The sequence below is a fragment of the Chelmon rostratus genome, chromosome 7, assembly GCF_017976325.1.
Source record: "Chelmon rostratus isolate fCheRos1 chromosome 7, fCheRos1.pri, whole genome shotgun sequence".
In the NCBI taxonomy this organism is placed as follows: Eukaryota; Metazoa; Chordata; class Actinopteri; order Chaetodontiformes; family Chaetodontidae; genus Chelmon; species Chelmon rostratus.
The window spans coordinates 1,244,275-1,259,639 of NC_055664.1; the positions used below are offsets into that span (position 1 = coordinate 1,244,275).

The following is a 15,365-nucleotide window of genomic DNA, read 5'->3' on the forward strand; positions in this document are numbered from 1 at the left end:
CCAACCTGTGGACCACACCCTGCAGTGACACAAACACAGACTCTAGACAAGGGAGAGACAGACAGGAGACAAAAGGAAGAGAAACCAAAGAGCACGAAAGGGAAAAAAGGAGGGGAGACAGCAGATCGACAGATTTTATTGGTGTATGGTATAGTTTTTACAGAGCATTATCTTTTTATGAGGGCTAATCCTCTTTGACATGGATGAACTTGTTGACACCTCTTTCAAACTAGCTGTATTCTCTGTCCAGGATATGTACCTCATAATCATTAAAAGTGTGTTTCTTTTCTTGTAGATGTTTGAAAACTGCTCAGTCCTGTCCTGAGGAGATTGCTCGCCCTTGTTGAGGCATGCATCAGTTGAGCAGTTGATTAGTTTCCTGTATATAGAGGTCCGTACATTCCTTGCTGCACTTGAACACATATATGGCATTGTTTTTGAGACATTTGGAAGTGCGGTCCTTTGGATGGACCAAAGACTGTGTTTTACACAGGGATTTCGTGCTGGGAGAAATCACCCTTTTCCTTAATTGTCTACCTTTGTGTTTTGTGTGTGTCCACTCATGAAAAAACTGCTACTGGAAATAGCATTTCCTCTGGCAAGCACAAGCTTCTCCCTGTCACTACTTTCGTGTCCTTTTAAGTGTTCACTGTTTATTAAAGCTTTTGAACAGTGTGTTCTGTGGGGTTTTGAGAGAAAACAGGACATACCTTTTCAGCTCTTGAATATGTGAAAGAGCATTGTGCTAATTGTCAAAATTGTGGATATACTACAGGCCATATAATGTTTTGGTGCTTTACAGTGGCAGTGTCTTCAGTCCGTAACATCCTCGGGCTATTTCTCTCTTTTCATTCACTCTTTTACTCTTTGTTGCGTTGAGGACTTCTGACATGACACAGTGAAAAAATTGAAATAATTGGCTGTGCTATTGCAGTAAAAAAGTGTTAACGTTTTTGCAAGAATCAGTTTTTTGCACTTGGTGTCGTTAAAGTTCTTTATTCTATACTTTACTCCTTACTCTGTCTGGATGATGAGAACAGAAATAAATAAGCACAACGAGTATTCTCTTTGTCTCTCCACCAGGGATGATCTACACCACCGATATGTTGGATCGTGAGACCAAGGACTCCTATTGGTTAACGGTGTATGCCAGCGACCATGGCGTGGTTCCCCAATTCGCCACTATTGAAGTGTTTGTCCAGGTGGAGGATGTTAACGACAACGCCCCACTGACCTCAGAGCCAGTGTACCGGCCCTCAGTGCCCGAGAACTCTCCGCGGGATGTTTCTGTGATCCAGATCCAGGCCCAGGACCCTGACGCCACACCTTCCGCCACTGTTGATAGGCTGAACTACCGCATCATCAGTGGAAACCCACAGAACTTCTTCACAATCAACACCCGCACTGGTGAGGAATGTGTGTGTGTGAGTGAAATAGGCAGTGCTGAGTCTCGGGTTTGAGAAGAATGTAGAGCAATGAGTTTTCATATGCAGGTGTGCATGACTTCTAGAGAGAAAAGAGTTTGAATTGTCCTTCTCTTAGTTTGAGTATTGTAGTGGCAAAGCAGCTAACAGTAGCTGACAGATGACAGTTTAGAAGGAGCAGCAAATTTCAGGCTCCTTCAGTGACTGGGCTGTAAGACAGAACTTTGATCTGGTGGATTCCTCTGATTCAGTGCAGGACAGTGTTGATTTAGTTAACATACTGATGATGGAAAATGCTTTGTATTGTAGTTGATGACTTTTATGCTCGTCATCCACTAATGAACAAGATTAAAACTACGTAAAAAGTGACCTTTGAAAGTGAAATATATTGAAATTGACATGTGACAGTACATATGGACAAGTAAACTAGATACTGTTTAATGCAAAGTCTTAGATTTCATTAACACAATCACTTCATGCGTCTTGGGTGGGTCAGATACTTATCTAATCTCTGTGTGAATGCATCCAGGAAGTATTCAAAATGGTCTGAAAACAAGCTGGTATAGTGTTTATCTGATCCCTGATCAGTTCAATCACTGAATCTGTGTGGATGTGAGAGCAGTGTCAGCTAGCGCCTGTAAGTCATGAGAGACAGTACTATTACTATTACTATAACTACCTCTTTTGTGGTACATAAATACTATATGATTGCTTTGTGTTTGCGTTAGCTTATGCGTTAGCTTTGTGATCTGACCAACAGACAACTTCCTAAACAAATGTACGCACAAGCCAGATCATGATCTGTATGAAAGGAGGCAGTGAAACAACCCCTTTTGTCCACAGAGACGGCCAAAAACACAAAAGAAAAGCTCCATGTAGTTTCTTTAATTATTACTGTAATTGCTTTTATTATTAAAAAGGCTTTTATTTTGATGTAGTTAGATTTTGTAACATCTCCTCCTCTCAGGTCCTCCAGCACTAGTGCTGAGGCAAGCGTTAGAATAATCGCACATGTATAGGATGAAGCAGAAGGGGTGAAAAGAAGGAAGACAAGACGGACGCTGGGAGAAACAACAGCCACAACATTGTCTGGGAACATTAACACTCACATCCCGTCTGCACGCTGCCTCACACTTATCTGCAGATACGGTTCGTGGTGCAGAGCGGTATAATTAGCTGCTGCTATATTTATATTTTCTTTAGTTAAGATCCCTTTGCTTTGAATTTGATAATATTCCACCCACTCGTCTTAAGCAACAGCTCCTTTCTTTCTGTTTGGTTTTATTGCAGAGATTCTTCTGCTTCAATTTTCTGTATCGTTATCCCTCATCTCCTCATGTTCTGTCTTTCTGTCTTCACACTCTGATTTCCTGCCAACTTTCTCCTGTCTTCTCATGATAAGTGTTTTTTAGTCACCTGTCTGTCTCTCCCTGCCTTGATGGTGGATGCTGAATATTCAATTGTGTTGCTATGAAACATTGATGAGGGGCTGCAGATCATCCATAAGCCTGTAGCACTCTACCTCTCTAATTTCTGTTGTGTTTATTTCCAGTCCATCTGCCTGATTATCTTTTTAGTTGTCTGTTTATTCTCTTGTCACTTCTCAAATTCTAACCTCCATTGTCTTCCCTTCCTTTCTCCTGGTATCATAGTGACCCTCAGTGCCTGAAGCACAGCAAATTTGGATGTTAAGTTGTGATGTCATAACAACAGCAGTAGTTTGCAGGCTGTGAAGTCAGTTTTTCAGTTGATGTTACTGAGACATTTGCACTGTTTTTAAGACACATACGAGTCAGGTGCAGCTACAGACAGCTGCACTTTATCCAGTGCAGTCTGCAAACACTGCGTCAAGTCTGCTTCCACTGGGTTGCTAATAACCTGATTTCTTAAACATAAAAGAATGGTTTTCATAATAAGGGTAGGGGATTAGAGACATCTGCTATTCTCAGCTACTTTCTCCTGGAAAAAGCACATTTTCAACCATGTTTCAGACCTGCCTTAGTCACATTGATAGTGGTATTTTGATGGACATTTCAGTAGATTATGTTGATGCAGTGCTATAGAAAAGTAATCGAAGCAAAATACATATATGTAAACAATAACTGTGTGCACACCTCTGCTGAGCTAAGCAAACTTGTCTTGCTTTCTGCTGTTTTCATTATGGACCAATTTTGTGCTGAAGGCAGAGAAAAACACTGGGGACAACTCCACTTACTGTAAAAAAAAAAACAAAAACAAAACTTTACCATCTTACCATTCCCTACAAGATGGCGCTGCATGAGTGGCAGCAAATTACAGCAGCTGTGACCGCTTTCCTTTGCGATAGTGTTCTCTTGTGTTTTCCTTCTTCTTCTTGTGTTTTTTTTCCATCACTGGTCTCTGTACAACTGGTGAGACTAGTAATTTGCTTTTTACCCTTCTTTGGATTATTTAAAACAACATTGGGAGGTCCATTCAGCCACGGCTCTATTGTTTACACTTGGGAACAGCTGTTAGCGATGTGCAACACAAACGTACTCCCAGTGGAAAGACCAGAGATCCCCATGGGACAAGGGACAAGAAGAGACAGTACAAACCATCCATACTGTCTCTTTTTATGGGGAATGCAGGATCTCTCCCAAATAAGATGGAAGAGCTGACAGTGGTAACCAGGCAGCAGAGGGAATACCACGAGTGTAGCATCATGTGCTTTACAGAGACGTGGCTGAATGTACTCACGCCGGTCTCGCATGTTGTTTTGATCGGATTTCTACTGCTGAGAACGGACAGGAGAACGACAGAGAGTGAAATGAGGAAGGGTGGGGGCATAGCGATGACAGGTGGTGTAACCCAGGACACATCAGTGTAAAGGAGCAGCGCTGCACAAGAGACATAGAGCTGCTAGCTGTTAGCATTTGGCTACATTACCTCCCAAGGGAGTTCTCGCATGTCATCCTGATAACAGTGTATATCCCCCCTTTGGCCGATGGTGCAGCAGCATGCAAGCTCCTGCAAACTGTAGTTTCACAGCTGCAGAAATGGCACCCCCAGGCCCTCCTCCTCATCTCTGGACTTCAATCACGCTTCCCTGTCTTCAAATCTCCCCACCTTCACCCAGTATGCTAAATACCACACTAGAGACAATAGAACACCATACTTACTGTATGCAAATACAAAGGATGCTTACAGTTCTTCACCCCTCCCCCACTGGGCCACTCTGATGACAACCTGGTTCATCTGCTCCCTCTCTACATACCTTTGATGAACAAATAACTGTACTGGGAAGTGTTGTGCAGTCCACACGGGGAGGACATTGTCAGTTTGACAACCTGCATCACAGACTACATAAACTTCTGTGTGGACAACACTGTGCGGACCAGGAACGTACAGTGTTTTCCAAATAACAAACCCTGGGTGTCCCTGGCACAGAAAGCCCTATTAAGTGAAAAGATAGGGTTTTTAGATTTGCGCACAAAATGAGCTGAGGAGGGTGCAAGGGAGCTGAAGAAGGAAATTAGGAGAGGCAAGGACAGCTGCAGGAGGAAGCTGGAGGAGTGCCTGCAGGGGAACAACGGCAGAGAAGTTTGGAAAGGCCTGAAAACTACTTCAGGTCAGGGCTGTGACAGTGGCAGGGGCCCTGAATCTGGAGATCAGGAATGAGCAAATGAGCTGAATACGTTTTCCCTCCCCCACCCACCAGTTCAATTCAGTTCAATTTTATTTATATAGCGCCAAATCACAACCGACACCACATCAGGGGAGGAAGGAGCTCAGGAAGATGGAGGCAAGGAAAGCGACTGGCCCTGATGGCACTAGCTCCACAATGCTCAGGAACTGTGCGGATCAGATCTGCGGGGTCATCCAGCACATCTTCAACATGAGCCTCAATCTGGAGAGAGTTCCAGCCCTCTGGAAAACTTCCTGTATGGCTCCAGTTCCAAAGACTGCACATCCCAGGGAGCCCAACCTCTTCAGGCTGGTAGCCATAACTTCTCTCCTGATGAAGACCTTGAAGAGGATCTTACTAAACCATCTCTATCACCTGGTGAGCTGTGAGCTGGACCCCCTACAGTTCACATACCGACCAGGCATTGCTGTGGAAGACACAGTCATCTACCTGTTCCACCAATCTCTTTCCCACCTGGAGAACACTGAGAGCACACTGAGGGTCATGTTTTTTGACTTTAGACTCCAGTGCTTTCAACACAATCCAGCCATCACTGTTCAGGGGGAAGCTGGAAGGGGCTGGAGTTGACTGTCACCTGGCTGCATGGACAATCAACTACCTCACCAACACACCACAGTCTGTGAGGCTTTGGGACTGTGTGTCGGATGTGGCAGTTTGCAGCAGCGGGGCTCCGCCGGCTACAGTGCTGTCTCCTTTCCTCTTCAACCTCTTTATATCGGACTTCCAACACATCACAGACAGCTACCACCACCAGAAGTTCATCAACGCCAGCAAGACAAAGGAGAAGGTGATAGATTTCCACAGGAAGGTGCCACAGACTACACTGGTGAGCATCCAGGGTTTTGACATTGAGATCATGGAGGAGTACAAATACCTGGGTGTTCACCCCAACAACAAACTGGACTGGACCAACAACACAGATGTCCTGTACAGGAAGGGCCAAAGTTGTCTCCATCTGCTGAGATGGACAGAGGTCCTTTGGAGTATGTAAGACACTGTTAAAAACTTTTTATGACTTTTTTTGGCATCTGCAGTCTTCTACGCAGTGGTCTGCTGGGGCTGTGGGAGCTCTGGGAGGGATAGAAAAAGACTAAACAAACTGGTCAAGAGAGGTGGTTCTGTCCTGGACTGCCCTCTACACTCCATTGAGGAGGTAGGCAAGAGGAGGATGTTAGCCAAACTGACTGATCAATCATTGACAACCCCTCTCACCCACTGCTTGAGATTTTGGCAGCCTTAAGCAGCTCCTTCAGTAACAGACTACTGCATCCACCTTGTAAGAAGGAAGGCTACCACAGGTCCTTCATTCCAACAGCTGTCGTCTAACTGTTAACTCAAGCATTGTCTCTCAACTCTAGCATTGTTCACTGTAGCACTGCAGTTACATACATACTGTTTGTACTACTATGTGATTTATGTTTCAATATGTTGCTATTACATCCATGCAATATCTTGTGCCATATTGTTTTTTTTCTTCAATATTGCATATATATCTTGCACACCAAGCCAAGACATTTTTTCGACTGTATTATACATTTGTCTACTGTGCAATAGTGCAAAAAACTGTACTGAATTATCTTGTGAGCATGCACATATCCCATTACCCAGTGCAGTACATTGCTGGATGAAGTCACATTACATTGTGGCAGATGTTGAGCACCCTGCTGTACCAACACAGCCGTCTCACTTAAATCAAAATTCTTTTGACACAGTGTTAATTTTGGTCTTGAACACAACCTTACTGAGACCTGAAGTGTCTTCAAGGCTTCAGTTCTATTTTTGCCACTTATATGTGTAACTACATAATTGTGTATTGAACGTTGAGTACTTTCAAAGTGCCTCTGGTGACACAGCAGTACTGTGGATCAACAGTTCCAGTGTAGACACTGAAGGAAGTCTACAGCTGATGCAGCTGTTGTGCTGCTTTCACATTTTCCAGAAAAACAGTAACACAATAATCAAAAAACAATGATAACATTGATACAAAATCTTTTAGCTTTTTTGTGGTATTTCATGAATGAAGCAAGAGGCCATGTTCAGTGAACTATGAATCAGTTAGGAGATTGCACTCATTTTATGATGCGTAGCATTTTTAAGTTTGGCATCTTTTCACCTGCCATCTCCTTGATTAGAGTTCATGATGGGTCTCATATTTACTTAATTAAAAACAATCACAAAGATTTTCTCACCTAGAGTCTCACTTTAAACCGCTGAAATTGTTCTTTCAGTTTATTAGTTAGTCATTCAATTCAGCATCACTGAATTTAGCTTTTTACTTCTTTCTGAGTTGGATAAAGACTAGTAGAAATGAAAATGCCAGGACTGCTCAGACTATTGTCCCTACCTACCCGATTTGGTCCTCAGGTCTGTTATCCTGTTTCTCATTCCCAATTTTAGCCATTAAGATTCTGGCAGCCAAGGTACAGCTAGCAGAAAAAGGGTGTGTGCATTTGTGTGTGTGTGTGTGTGTGTGTGTGTGTGTGTGTGTGTGTGTGTGTGTGTGTGTGTGTGTATTATTGTGAGGAAAGCTTTTTATGCAGAGGACAGACTCTTTCTGTGTTAAGCAGAATTACTTATCTTGACGAAATGACCAGTATTAAGTTTTCTTCATTTAAAAATGCAGTTCATCAAAACAATGCTTTATAGCTGTACTCCCTATGTTCTATTCTCAGAATAGGCAATGGCCAGCCAGATGGGGCACCAAGGATGAGAGATTTTGAATGTGTTTCATTAATTCAATTAATTAATTTTCAGGGTTTCTGGTCTGCTAGTTTCTTTCAGCCAGAGTTTAGTCCAACACACGTGTGGCTAGATTAACCTATTAAGGTACCCCAAGGCAATCATTTGTTGTTGGGCCCTCAACCAACATCCCTCCAACAACACCACCACCTTTCACTCTTTGTAAATTGTGTATGTAACATGTTGTTCGCATGAAGTGCATTGCACAAAACAGACATCACATAGCAGCAAAAAACCCTGCTTGTTCATTTCCAGTTCTTTTTCTTCTATGTAGACATTGATGACAGAGTCCTGCATTTTCTGATGAAGAAACTTTTGTGGTTGAGACAAATTGTTCAGTAATCAAACTACCAAAAATAAATTGGGTCTCCCAGACAGTCACATTTATTTTCTGCTTTTTACCACAGATGTGATGTGTGTGGTCAGATGATTAAATTATGTATGAATATACTAAAATGTGTGGTCTTTTCTTCAGGATCTTATTATAGAAGTACATGTATTTATGTGTCTTTTGTCTTATGTGTCAGGTGTTAATATTCTGTATGTGGAATGTTGTGGGGTTTTGTATGTGTGCATTGTCATCTTTAGCTTTGATGCTGTGACATAACAGCTGGACACTTACAGAGAGACACTAGTTTATAGACTTTGTGTGTGTGTGTTGTGTAGTGTAGTTGGTGATGCATTGTGTTGCATTCCCTTCCTTGTTAAAGCTGATAAATTGCCACTAACAGACACAAGAACTGAAATCAGCTGTTCCTGGCTTGTTAGCATATCAGTCTGCTTGGCTAATGTTGCATAAAACCAAACAGTTGTGTTCTCATTAATAAATAGCATTTTTCTCTTATTATTAAGCTTGCATTTATGACTGGAATTGCCCACAGCTAAGTGGTAAATATAGAGGGTGTCAGTGTTGATCAATATTTTTAACAAGTTGGACCCTGGCTCTGATCCTTGGGGCCAAACCAGTAGAAGATTTTTATATTCATATCGCATCATATTAAGCACAGCACCCTCAATTCAACTGCCAAAATATGTTGTGTTTTATTGCGGTGGATTAAACATCCCTGGCATCACTTTCCTTCTGGTGGTCTCAAGTCAGCGCCATATCTCTGCACTCACCCTTCCACTGCTCTTATCTTTTTTTCTTGTGTCTCATCTTGTGCTTGAAATTAAATGGTTTTATTTTGCTGTCCCTGGGAGAGAAAACCTTTGACATTTGAAAAATTAGGCATTTTCATTACAACAAAAATAACACATTTCAGAAGTTTATGTATGAAGCGTCCCCCAAAGAATTGCCACCTTAATGTGGTGGAGGGTTTTGTGTGACCCTGTGATCCTTGGAGCTGACCCCTGGTAGGGTCTCTATCAAGGCAAATTGGTCTGTATAAAACAAGGAGCTGCAGCAACTTGCTTTATACAGGAAAAAGGAAACCATGGCTCCCTTCTGTAGCCGGACCTGGGAGAGGAGCACACCACCTAGCATTTTGCAGCCAGTTCTTGACCCAGCACCATGCTCACCCAGGTATTGCTGAAAGAAGTACGTGGAGCCACCACCCTGAGGAGCCACCACTCGCCAGGATTGGCATTAGGGCCAAGTGCACAGCTGTCAACTGATCACCACCTGTTGATGAATTGGATCAGATGGTGCGAAAGGCTGCTGGACAGTCCTGATAAGCACAAACATGTAACGAAAGGGAGCTGGTAACATCTGGCAGAGGCCTCTAGCAGAGCTCTTCAACTCCCACCTCTGGAATAATTTGCTTGTACATCTTGTGGGAGGTAGCGGGCATGATGTCCGAGTGGGCCATCTTCAAAACTTCCAGGCTGGCAGAAGCTGTGGTCAGAAGGCCATCCATGCCTGTTGTGGCAGCAACCTAAGAACCCATTGATGGACACCTAGCAATCTAGCTGAAGAAGGACAGGGATTAAGAAGGGCTTGTTTGGCACTGAGGGTCTCCTAAAGCAGCAGACAGATACTGGGATACCAGAGGGGCTGCAGCTTAGGCAGTCACTGAAACAAAAGCCCGGGTGTGGGAGGAGTTTGGGGAGGGAGTTTTTGGTTGGTCTCAAGAAAGTTCTGGCAAACCGTTCAATGACTCAGGAAGGGAAAGCAGGGCTTGGCTCAGGCTGTGTTTAGCCAGGGAGGAGAACTTCTGGGACCTGCGTGGGGGATTTTATTGAGCGGTGGAAAGAACACTTTGAGGAGCACCTGAACCCAAATAACATGTCCTCTGTGGAGGAGGCAAGCTCTGAAGCTTTGGACAAAGCCTCATCCATATCCCTGGCAGAGGTAGCTGAGATAGTCAAGAAGCTCCTGGTGTGCATGAGATTTGCACCTCTGGTTTTTGCAGATGGTGTGGTTCTGTTGGCTTCATTAGACTGTTTGCAGTTTGCAGCTGAGTGGGAAGCAGCCTGAAGGAAAGTCACCAATTCCAAACCAGAGGCCATGGTTTTCTGCCAGGTGTGAGCTGTTGCCCCAAGTGAAGGAGTTGAAGACAGCGTAGGATGGATTGTATGGTTGGATGGTGGATTGCTGTAGTGTCAGCAGTCATGTGAACATTGTACTTGTGGTGAAGAGAGAGCTGAGCCAGAATGTAAAACTTTCAATTTAGAAAAAGATCGACAATCAAGCCCTCAACAACGGCCATGAGCTGTGGGTATTGACCGAAAGAACAAGAATGCTGATTCAAGCAGCTGAAATAATTGTCCTTCATAGGGTGGCTAGGCTCAGCCTTAAAGATGGAGGAGCTCAGACATGTGAAGGGACCTCGGAGTTGAGCCGCTGCTCCTTTGGGTTGAAGGGAGCCAGATGAGGTTTATGGGAATCTGATTTGGATGCCCTGAGGGCCTTCCTTTGGAGTTTTCCAGGCATGTCCAACTAGGAGGAGACCTCAGAATAGACCCATAGGGGGAAGGGATTATATAGCACCTTGGGATCCCCCAGGAGGAGGTGAAAAATGTTGCAGGGAAGTGGAATGTCTGGAATAGCTTGCTTCCAACATAAGCTGACCCCATATAAGTAGAAGAAAATGGATGGATGTAATAGATGTATGCAGTGTCATGTGATGTGCTATTGTCTCGCTTTTTTGTGTTATTGTATACATTTTTTATGCTATGAACCCTTTCAGAAAGGGTTTTTTATCTTTTTTATCTAAAGAGTTAACCAGATCTAACACATTTTAAGCATTGTCTCTATCCTGAACTGCAATTAGTGACTGTGATTGGATCTTGACTTACCACAAAACAGTTTGCTCCATTGAGCAGTCTGCACTTGAGTGGTGGGGTGTATATTAAACAGGCTGTTGGTCATCTGTACTGCCAGATCCAGGGTGGAAAGTAATGGTCTTAAACCTATTTTCTTCATCAGTTCTCCTGCTCCTACATGATCATGCCAGTGCAAAGTTTGCCACCAGTAGAGTAACTTTAATAGCCAACTAGCAGAACAGTTGCACCTGCTATCAGCTGAGGATGAAGACTGGATTGATTTGATAAGATACCCAATCCTAGTTACAGTTGGGCCTCAGTTTAACACAAGAGGACTTGTGTTAACAAGATACTGAAAGCTTTTGTTTACGTTGTCAATTTCTAACATTTTTGGGAACAAACATTGTGGCCTTCACACCTGTGTGTATCTGTGTGTGTCTAGTCACTTGGTAGATGATATGAGCAGGGCAGTGAACTAAGGTGAGAGAACAAAGTTGTTATTTTTCAATGCCTTAGATTGCTTAGATTGGCTATTTGACTTGTCAACAAACATGAGCAAGTATGCTCTGGGACAGTTTTGGAGAAGTGCTGATTTTTAATTATTATTTAAAGTTTACAAATTTTCATTATCTCTCAAATAAGGAGTTGCTGCCATCTGCGGATAAATGCTGTTGATAAGTAACTAAACCTTTATTAAATTTTCACTCATTAGGTGTTTTTAACAAACAAGCAACACAAGTCCCACTAGGCAGGAATTCAGAACACGGGAGGGTGAAGTGGCCTGCTGCCATCATTGGCTAAAGCTCAGAATCCATCGCAAAGGGCAGTGTCGACCAGAAACTCCAGACCATGTGTACCATCATAGTAAACATAGGAGCAGATTGGTTTGGCGTTGAAGAAAAATGAGGAGCAAGCAAGCTGGCAAAGCTCAACCAGCGAGAGGCCATGATTAGTCAGTTGAGACAAGAGCTAAAATCCCTGAGACGTCAGTTTAAGATGGGCAAGGAAGACGAAAGGACTCACTAACTATGATAAGAAGGAAACTCATCTCGTTGAGGAGGGTGGAATGGCACTGAAGGAAGGGCATGGAAAAGGCTCTGAAACGTAGCGTTTTTATTGGTAATCCTTTCGGCTTCATCAAGAACCTACTGAGCCAGAAGCATAGCGGCCATCTCTCTTGCCCGGTAGAGGAGATTGACCGTCATCTCCACGCAACCTTCAGCTACACACAGAGAGACTGTGAGCTCGGACCTTGTAGGGATCTGGTGGCACCGGCAGAACCAATTCAACAGCACTGAACCCACCCTGAGGGAGGTGGAAGTAGCGGTAAGAGCAGCAAGATCCAACTCTGCTCCCGAGCCCAGCGGTATCCAAAGTCTACAGGCAGTGCCCACAGCTCCTCAGACGTCTCTGTAAAGATCCTGAAGGTGATCTGGTGATCAAAACCACACTGGTAAGGCACCATGTTCTGGAAAGATCTGCAACCTCATTATGGACTATTATAGCAACTTCAGCGCGCGAGTCTCCTCAGGCCAAGTAACATCAGCTTGGCACCGCCTTGAGAAGGTGATAATGACCAGCTGTACAATCTCTGTAACCCTCATTTCTCTGGTCATGAACATGATTGTTAAGTCTGCCCAGGTGGAATGCAGAAAGCCCAGGTCGAGATCTATGACTTGGCAGCCCCCCATAAGAGCCTTCATGGATGACTTAACAGTGATGACGACATCTGTCCCAGGGTGCAGATGGCTCCTTCAGGGGCTTGAATGGCTTATATCCTGGACAAGGATGAGCTTCAAGTCCAGGTCTCTGGTCCTGAAAAAGGGTAAAGTGTGCGACAGACTCCGCTTTACCCTGGGTGAGACCATCATTTCATTAGTGACCGAGAGACCGGTCAAGAGCCTGGACAAGATTTTTGACAGCTCCCTGAATGACTCGGCTGCCATACAACAAACTAAAAGAGACTTGACCACCTGGCTTTTCAGCAGTTGACAGATCTGGGCTCCCTGGAAAATTCAAAGGATGGCTGTACCAGCAGAGAGTCCTTTCAAGAAAACTCCAAGTTGTTATTGGCTCCAAGTACCAATAACAACGGTAGAGGCTCTAGAGAAGTCCATCAGCCAGTTTCTGAGGAGATGGCTGGGGCTCCTGCAGTCCTTGAGCAGCATCGCCCTGTACGGCCACTCCACCAAGCTGCACCTTCCTTTTAATGGACTAACAGAGGAGTGTAAAGTCACCTGCTCCAAAGAGCTGTTGATGTACAGGGACTTGCAGACACCAAAGTCGCAGCAGCAGGAATACTAATAGGAATTGGCAGGCGCAAGAAGCTGTCACTAAAGCTGAGGTGTGACTGAGGCATAAAACGCTGGCGGGCTCTGTGGCAACAGGAAGACCAGGTCTGGGTTGCTTTCCTAAACCACAGTACAATATGGTCTGTGGGAGGGAGAAGCGCTGTCTGATCCAGGATGAGATTCAAGCAGAGGTGGAAGAACAGCGCTGCAGCAAGATAGCAGGCATTTCCAAACATGGAGCATGGAAGAGGTGGGAGCACGCAGATTCCTGTAAAATCACTTGGGCTGAGCTCTGGAAAGCAGAACCATCATGCATCAAGTTCCTTGTCCTTGTTTATGATGTCCTCCCAAGCCCAGCCAACCTGCACACCTGGGCCTTGGTAGACACTCCCGAGGGTAAGCTGTTCGAGAAAAGGGGCACCCTGGAGCACATTTTGAGCAGCTGCTCAAAAGCGCAAGGAGAGAGGGGTACCGCTGGTGCCACGACCAAGTGTTAAAAGGTTTGGCGGACTCCATCTGCACATCAGTCCAGCACAGCAAGACCCAGGCAGCCCCCAAACAGTTAATCACTTTCATAAGAGCAGGGCAGAAGACACCACCTCACCACTGCTCGTGACTGGCAGCTTTAAGTCCACCTTGGAAGACAGCTCAAGTTACCAGCCAACATCACAACCACTTTGCTGTGCCCAGACGTGGTATTAACATCCGAGTTCATCAAGCAAGTGGTTATCCTAGAACTGACTCTACCCTGAGGAGACAGAATTGAAGAGGCCCACGAGCATAAGAGGTCTAAGTACGCAGAACTTAACGGCTGGAAAACCTGTTGCGAGCCAGTCAAGGTTGGGTGTCGAGGCTTCGCTGGCCATTCACTTCTGTGTACATTCAAACTCCTTGGAGTAAAAGGGCTGCAATTGAATAGAGCCATCAAGAGCATTTTAGAGGCCGCAGAGAGGGCCTCACTGTGGCTGTGGATCCGTACAGGGGATCCATGGAGCATATATATGTATATATATATATATATATATATATATATATATATATATATATATATATATATCACTGTTTACCCCCAGAGCTGAGCTTCCAGAGCATGGGAAAAATGCTGTAGTTGCTGCCATACATTTTTCTCATTTAGAAACAATATAAAATGTATCAAACAACTGATGCACCACTGATGCATTCATCTTATTTGGCTTTCTGCAAGATGTGGTTTCCTTCAAGTAATTGCAGCTGATTAGAATTTAGCTGTGATATAAAACTATCATGATCAGTGGATTTAGATTCCAAATGATTTCTGACCTCTGTATAAGCCATCACTGGACATCTGCTCTCTGATGCAGAGCAGAGTGGGACAGCTAATTGTAGCATGTCTCAAGAGTGTTGTACATCTCATGACTTTTTATTCTAAATGTTTACTGCTTTGTGTTTGAGTTCATCCAGCCATCCATTTTTTAAGTCTTGCTGCCAGTAGGGTAAGAAAGATAACTCAGAAGTCCTTCTCCTGTGGGATTTTTTAGCTTTTCCCGAGCCGAATGGGATAATCCCTCCATTGTCTTCTGGATCTGTCCTGGGCTCTCCTTGTAGTTGGATGTGGTAGGAATAGCAGCAAAATATGCTGTCCAGTAGGCATCCTTTTCAGATGCTTGTGCTATCTCAAGTTTTGATGTGAAGGAGCAGTAATTGCTGCTGCTCCTTGGGCGCATGGAGGTTATGTTGTGTTCAAGCGATAATCCAATGCAAGCAAGGTTATCCAAAAATAATCCAAACACAAACTAATCGTGCCCAGATCCTATTATGATCATGTCATCATATTATGATGATTATGGTCATCATAGGGGGGTTTCCCTCTGCGGAGTGTGCTGACATAACTCCATTTGTTGATGTGGATTATGTAATTTGATCCTCTGTTAAAATGTTCGAGCAAATGTTTTTATTAATTCATTTTAGGGCAGTATGTTATTTCAATGGAAATTATATGTTGGTAGTATCTGCTCCACAAGCTGTGGCTACGTATTAACTGAAACCAGAAGTGTTACAGCT

The 15,365-nt window shown here is 44.0% G+C and overlaps 1 protein-coding gene across 2 annotated transcripts in view; it reads left to right on the plus strand.

Annotated features, from left to right (window-relative positions):
* The window catches only part of fat3a (FAT atypical cadherin 3a), a 113,630-nt gene that overhangs the window by 19,100 nt on the left and 79,165 nt on the right, over positions 1–15,365 (plus strand). For both annotated transcript variants that reach the window (XM_041940276.1, XM_041940277.1), the window contains exon 2: positions 1,084–1,407. In XM_041940276.1, coding sequence (XP_041796210.1) covers positions 1,084–1,407 — 324 coding nt within the window. The remainder of the gene's footprint in view (positions 1–1,083; positions 1,408–15,365) is intronic.